Source organism: Lissotriton vulgaris, unplaced genomic scaffold (genome assembly GCF_964263255.1).
Source record: "Lissotriton vulgaris unplaced genomic scaffold, aLisVul1.2 SCAFFOLD_13785, whole genome shotgun sequence".
NCBI classification, from domain to species: Eukaryota; Metazoa; Chordata; class Amphibia; order Caudata; family Salamandridae; genus Lissotriton; species Lissotriton vulgaris.
This window is the reverse complement of record NW_028249202.1, coordinates 10,920-19,057: the sequence shown is the minus strand read 5'-3', so window position 1 is coordinate 19,057 and position 8,138 is coordinate 10,920. Positions and strand designations below refer to the sequence as shown.

General features: G+C 36.2%; 1 protein-coding gene across 1 annotated transcript; it reads right to left on the bottom strand.

Annotated features, from left to right (window-relative positions):
* Nucleotides 1-584: 584 nt before the first annotated feature.
* LOC147663670 (uncharacterized) lies at nucleotides 585-7,876 on the bottom strand (the record flags this gene model as incomplete). Its single annotated transcript, XM_086950276.1, has 2 exons — nucleotides 7,772-7,876; nucleotides 585-3,701 (listed from the first exon to the last, which is right to left on the bottom strand). A coding segment is annotated over exon 2 (3,078 nt), but the record flags the coding sequence as incomplete, so codon positions are not given.
* Nucleotides 7,877-8,138: the final 262 nt, after the last annotated feature.

The following is an 8,138-nucleotide window of genomic DNA, read 5'->3' as shown; positions in this document are numbered from 1 at the left end:
GAACTTCACAACTCAATTTTCGATGATTAATCAAATGGCCTTTTTTCTGCTTCACTAGACATCCTTCATAGCCAATGAGTGCATATTTTCCATTATTGATATCTTCTGTGATGTTCCTCTTATAACTGTAGTTTTGAAGAACTTCATACAAACATGTGTTCTCAAGGTGAGTACTTCTATTTGGATAGTATGTATCCAACATATTTGTCTTCAAAATATCTGTACTGTTTGGTTCTTTTTCCGCCAAATATTCAATTTCTTGTACAGATTTCAAAACTCGGTTTCGTGTTGCAGCAAGACCAAGACTCACCCAAATAGATTGTTCTTGATTTGGCATAGAGACTTGCTGATGATAACCGATCAGAACATTCATATGCTCCAATTTCTCGATGCGACAACATCTTCAGACTGAAACTGTATAATTTCTTGCTTAGACTCTTTTCATGTGAAATGTCCTCCCACATTTCCTTCAGTTCTGTCTTTTCTTTTTTGGTGATGTAAGATGTCACATATCGAGCCACAGCAATAGAGTTGTCAGCAACGAACTGAATATCCATGTTAGCATTCCACATGGACAAAATCACTGGGTTGTAATCGTTGATGTACTTAGATTCTTCATTTCTTTTCAAATTATATGTGTTTTTGGGAGATTTTCTCGTCACAGTATGTCGTAGAGATGACATCAAATTATTTACTCTTCCTTTAGAAATCACTGGTCGAGGAAATGCAAAACGACATTTCGTGTAGTACTTTTCCTTGTTTTTAAATTTTCGACGACAGTACTTTCCACAACGATGAGATTGAAAACGTAAAACTTGTTGCCTTAAATTGTTTTCTTCAGTAGATTTTGGAACAGCACATGTTGAATACTCTTCAATGAAACTCATCACTGTTTCATCTGAATCTGATCCAAATTTGGGTGCATCTTTAATCCACAACAACATATGTATATGAGGAGCACCTCTCGCTTGATATTCCTTCCTCCAAAAGAAATCCAAAACCTCTCCAAGGGGAGGATTTTTTTTGTTGGTAATAAAAGACATCATAGCTTCAAATCTATGATTAAAATATCTGCAAACATTCACTGGATCTAAAGAACACAGTTCTCCTGGTGTTTTCAATTCTATATTTGGTATGTTTTCATTTGCCTCTCGTAGAAATTGAAGTAAATCGTCCCAGGCATACTCAGCACAGCTAAGAGTGAGGAACCATGTAGGAGTTCCTAAGTTTCTTAGCATACATTTCAATTCTCCATGACGACGAAACCAATACTCGTTGGTTCCACGTTGACATGCCATGAGATTGATTAGCTGAGATTCCAAAATACTGTCTTGCAGATTAACTTTCTCCATAAAGTCCCTTGCACATACATTTTGCAAATGAGGTCCACTTTTTAATATATGATTAACTGCATAAGAAAGCCCAGACAAATCACTTTCAAACAGTAGATGAAATAAATATGGAATGCATTGACGAAACCTTGGATCTTCTGCATATAATCTTAGAGTCCGGTATTCAGCTGCAGGAATTTGAACTGGTCGATCATCATATCGTCCACCACAACCTGTTGGAAATAATTGTGGAAAACAACGAGCTTCCAAACTTTCTTCCCATACACTAATGGGACTTCCTTTTGCTGCCTTCATTTGAAACAAGTCAATTGCATTTCCCATTACTTCTTTGGAATGCAAAGGATGAACAGTATAATGTTCATATATTTCTTCAGTTCTAGACACATCAACTTTTTCAATTTGACCAACTGAAGAATCACTATCTTCTTCTGTAGCTGTTTCCTCTACTCCAACACTTACATGTTTGTAGTACTCATTGTTTTTAACTAAATACAACGTTGCCTTCTTGACTTTTTTAACATCCACTAAATCTTGCCAAATTTTCTTACTCTTTGTTGGAACCCCATTAACTAGAATAACTAAAGGATCTTCTTCTACTCTTTCTACACCAATTGTATTAATATTTTTCTTTACATCTAGAGGCAAATAAACAACTCTTCCCTTTAATCCTCTCAGTAAATCTGATGGAGGCAATTTCCCTGTCTTAGGCTCCATGCGAACAATAGCCTGAAAAGGATGGACACATTGAATCAAAATAGATTCATAAGTATTTAGATCCATCAATTCAGAAGGAATATCTATCAACTGAAGATTATTATAAACTGCTCTTGCAGGCATTCTATTTTCATTTAATTTTTTCAAACAATAAGTGCAAATACGCTGATCCAAACTCAAATCAAAAGAATTCTCCACCAACAAATAACTTACAAAATCCTCCCATTCACTATTATTTTCCAATTCACTTTTTGCATATAAATCAACTAACCTAGTCTGAATTTTATAATGAGTCCGTCGACAACACACACAAGTTACATTAGGCCTCTCACTTGATTTCACCTTAAACTTGATAATTTCCTCATCAAACTTTTCAATACTTGAAATTTGTCCATTATCTTCTGCATTACCATCCATTACTATATCTATTTCTACACTGTCCTCTTTGTTCCCAAAATAACAAAACTCAATTTCTTCACAAATAGTCTTCACATCCACTTCAGATCCATGCAAAAGAGCACTATTTAACTGTTTAAGCTTAAGTGCAGGACTTTTTGCATAATACAACTTCCTCACTAATTTCCTTACGTTATTATGATGCACTGCTAACATCCTAAAATGATGAAAAACACTCCGACAAACTTTTCTAGAAAGACATGCTAGTGAATGCCCTTGCAAACCTGTGCTTTCTCTCACTCTGCAAGGATCTAACTCTTGCAGGATCTTCATTTTTTGTTTGAGACTTTTTTTACTATATGTACGTAAGAAATTTCGAAGCAAATCAATTGATTCCTGTCGCACACTACAAATACTACTGCATTTCCATGTGTACACTGGACCCTTAGTACGTCTCCCTAAAACTTCATCAGCTAAGACCTCTTCTGCATCTCTAGATACAAGTTTCTCTTTTTCCATCACACAACTATCTTTCACCTCATATGCACGACCACTGGTGTCAACTGCATGCACCAAATCATTTTCCTGAAAGTAACTCTCCTCATTAAAAAAAGGCTCAGAACTTGAACTATGCATCCATTCACCAGAAAATACTTCACAAAAATTACTCCGATTAATAATTCTTTTCCATCTACTGTTCGATTTGAAAACATCCATTGCCTTATTAAGTATCCTAATTCTATTGATTATTAAAATAAATAATTTTTTCTTAACTTCAAAAGCCTGATCAACAATCTTTTCTACACTTTTCTTTTTCTTGTAAAAAGCAGCTTTTAGTTTACTTTTCTTTTCATTTTTTAGCAAATTTAAAACTACCCTATTGCGAAACATTCGCCTACGAATGTCCCTAAAAACATTTACCCTTCTATTGCTAACCATTCTCTTCTCTCCTGGTCCAATGGAAACATTTTTTGTGGGCTTCTCTTTCCTTTTTAGATTTGTTGACTTTTTCTGTATATTCACATTAGCAATTTCATTTTTTTTCCTACGACATATGTTGCGAAGAAAAGACTTAATTGGCTTACCAGAAGCTTTTCTGGTGTTTTTTGAAGTAGTTGTTGAAGAGGATTCCATAAACTCTGTTGTTGATGTTCTCCTTTTCCGTATGGTATTTTTGATATTTCTTTGCCTTGAAGGCATTTTTGCTTCCTTTTCAGAAGTTGATTTGAATCTGTTGTTCTGTTAAAAAAACACATGAAAGACCACTATTAGCAAACAACAAAGTAATGTTAAAAAGCAAACAATATAAACAATAAATTGCAACATATTTAAGTTTATACAATAGCAACACATGGCTTTATTTTTAAAGGCCTTGCGCCACCAGTGCGTCACTTATTACCCATGTTTAAAGTCAAGCATCAGCTGCACATGGCATTCATAAATAAGGGCCAAATGCAAATACCAATCAATTGCACCCAAAAATCGATTTTTCAATAACATGTAAGAAACACTGCGCAAAACCTAAGTACAACCACTCAATATCATCAAACAAAGTCAGGGTCTGATTTATAAAGGCCTTGCGCCACCAGTGCGTCACTTATTACCCATGTTTAAAGTTTTGCATCGGCTGCACATGGCAATCATAAATAAGGGCCAAATACATATACCAATCAATTGCACCCAAAAATCGATTTTTGAATAACATGTAAGAAACACTGTGCAGAACCTATGTACAACCAATCAATATCATCAAACAAAGTCAGGGCCTTATTTATGAAAGCCTTGCGCCACCAGTGTGTCACTTATTACCCATGTTTAAAGTCATGCATCAGTTGCACATGGCAATCATAAATAAGGGCCAAATACATATACCAATCAATTGCACCCAAAAATCGATTTTTCAATAACATGTAAGAAACACGGCGCAGAACCTATGTACAACCAATCAATATCATCAAACAAAGTCAGGGCCTTATTTATGAAAGCCTTGCGCCACCAGTGCGTCACTTATTACCCATGTTTAAAGTCATGCATCAGCTGCACATGGCAATCATAAATAAGGGCCAAATACATATACCAATCAATTGCACCCAAAAATCGATTTTTCAATAACATGTAAGAAACACGGCGCAGAACCTAAGTACAACCACTCAATATCATCAAACAAAGTCAGGGCCTTATTTATGAAAGCCTTGCGCCACCAGTGGGTCACTTATTACCCATGTTTAAAATCATGCATCAGTTGCACATGGCAATCATAAATAAGGGCCAAATACATATACCAATCAATTGCACCCAAAAATCGATTTTTCAATAACATGTAAGAAACACGGCGCTGAACCTAAGTACAACCACTCAATATCATCAAACAAAGTCAGGGCCTTATTTATGAAAGCCTTGCGCCACCAGTGCGTCACTTATTACCCATGTTTAAAGTCATGCATCAGTTGCACATGGCAATCATAAATTAGGGCAAAATACATATACCAATCAATTGCACCCAAAAATCGATTTTTCAATAACATGTAAGAAACACGGCGCAGAACCTAAGTACAACCAATCAATATCATCAAACAAAGTCAGGGCCTTATTTATGAAAGCCTTGCGCCACCAGTGCGTCACTTATTACCCATGTTTAAAATCATGCATCAGTTTCACATGGCAATCATAAATAAGGGCCAAATACATATACCAATCAATTGCACCCAAAAATCGATTTTTGAATAACATGTAAGGAACACTGCACAGAACCTAAGTACAACCACTCAATATCATCAAACAAAGTCAGGCCTTATTTATGAAAGCCTTGCGCCACCAGTGCGTCACTTATTACCCATGTTTAAAGTCATGCATCAGCTGCACATGGCAATCATAAATAAGGGCCAAATACATATACCAATCAATTGCACCCAAAAATCGATTTTTGAATAACATGTAAGAAACACTGTGCAGAACCTATGTACAACCAATCAATATCATCAAACAAAGTCAGAGCCTTATTTATGAAAGCCTTGCGCCACCAGTGCGTCACTTATTACCCATGTTTAAAGTCATGCATCAGCTGCACATGGCAATCATAAATAAGGGCCAAATACATATACCAATCAATTGCACCCAAAAATCGATTTTTGAATAACATGTAAGGAACACTGCACAGAACCTAAGTACAACCACTCAATATCATCAAACAAAGTCAGGCCTTATTTATGAAAGCCTTGCGCCACCAGTGCGTCACTTATTACCCATGTTTAAAGTCATGCATCAGTTGCACATGGCAATCATAAATAAGGGCCAAATACATATACCAATCAATTGCACCCAAAAATCGATTTTTGAATAACATGTAAGGAACACTGCACAGAACCTAAGTACAACCACTCAATATCATCAAACAAAGTCAGGCCTTATTTATGAAAGCCTTGCGCCACCAGTGCGTCACGTATTACCCATGTTTAAAGTCATGCATCAGCTGCACATGGCAATCATAAATTAGGGCAAAATACATATACCAATCAATTGCACCCAAAAATCGATTTTTGAATAACATGTAAGGAACACTGCACAGAACCTAAGTACAACCACTCAATATCATCAAACAAAGTCAGGCCTTATTTATGAAAGCCTTGCGCCACCAGTGCGTCACTTATTACCCATGTTTAAAGTCATGCATCAGTTGCACATGGCAATCATAAATAAGGGCCAAATACATATACCAATCAATTGCACCCAAAAATCGATTTTTGAATAACATGTAAGAAACACTGCGCAAAACCTAAGTACAACCACTCAATATCATCAAACAAAGTCAGGGCCTTATTTATGAAAGCCTTGCGCCACCAGTGCGTCACTTATTACCCATGTTTAAAATCATGCATCAGTTTCACATGGCAATCATAAATAAGGGCCAAATACATATACCAATCAATTGCACCCAAAAATCGATTTTTGAATAACATGTAAGGAACACTGCACAGAACCTAAGTACAACCACTCAATATCATCAAACAAAGTCAGGCCTTATTTATGAAAGCCTTGCGCCACCAGTGCGTCACTTATTACCCATGTTTAAAGTCATGCATCAGTTGCACATGGCAATCATAAATAAGGGCCAAATACATATACCAATCAATTGCACCCAAAAATCGATTTTTGAATAACATGTAAGGAACACTGCACAGAACCTATGTACAACCAATCAATATCATCAAACAAAGTCAGAGCCTTATTTATGAAAGCCTTGCGCCACCAGTGCGTCACTTATTACCCATGTTTAAAGTCATGCATCAGCTGCACATGGCAATCATAAATAAGGGCCAAATACATATACCAATCAATTGCACCCAAAAATCGATTTTTGAATAACATGTAAGGAACACTGCACAGAACCTAAGTACAACCACTCAATATCATCAAACAAAGTCAGGCCTTATTTATGAAAGCCTTGCGCCACCAGTGCGTCACTTATTACCCATGTTTAAAGTCATGCATCAGTTGCACATGGCAATCATAAATTAGGGCAAAATACATATACTAATCAATTGCACCCAAAAATCGATTTTTCAATAACATGTAAGAAACACGGCGCAGAACCTAAGTACAACCAATCAATATCATCAAACAAAGTCAGGGCCTTATTTATGAAAGCCTTGCGCCACCAGTGCGTCACTTATTACCCATGTTTAAAATCATGCATCAGTTTCACATGGCAATCATAAATAAGGGCCAAATACATATACCAATCAATTGCACCCAAAAATCGATTTTTGAATAACATGTAAGGAACACTGCACAGAACCTAAGTACAACCACTCAATATCATCAAACAAAGTCAGGGCCTTATTTATGAAAGCCTTGCGCCACCAGTGCGTCACTTATTACCCATGTTTAAAGTCATGCATCAGCTGCACATGGCATTCATAAATAAGGGCCAAATACATATACCAATCAATTGCACCCAAAAATCGATTTTTCAATAACATGTAAGAAACACTGCACAGAACCTAACTACAACCACTCAATATCATCAAACAAAGTCAGGGCCTCATTTATAAAAGCCTGGCGCCACCAGTGCATCACTTATTACCCATGTTTAAAGTCATGCATCAACTGCACATGGCAATCATAAAAAAGGCCAAATAAAAATACCATTCATTTGCACCCAAAATCGATTTTTAAATAACATGTAAAAAACACTGCGCAGGACTTATATACTAACATACAATTTCACTTCTAAAACATAACTATCTGCTTCCAAATATTCTCCATAGAGAAAATAAATCTCTATCTAAATTAAATGAATCATTACTTACCTTTAGAAATGCTTTTGGAGATTGAAAACAGTGTCAGACACACACACCAATTTTTCTTTAGCAGAGGAGAAGGTGTGCTCTCAATACACTGAAACCAAGACTGGCATAGAAAATCTCTATCTTTGTACACATATGCCTTAATTCAACCAATGAAAACTCTTCCCTCACTATTTTCAAACCAACACCCATCCCCCTCTCAAACCTTTCTATCTGTTACCATAGCAACTCCCTCCTAACTGAACTCTAAGGTTCAAAAGTTTATCTTACAATGTTGCAAATTAACTCAGCAAGGATGTTTGACCTGTCAATACAGCAGCCTATACAGGGTATTTTTGCTTTTGGTGACTTTTTTTAAACCATTCAAATT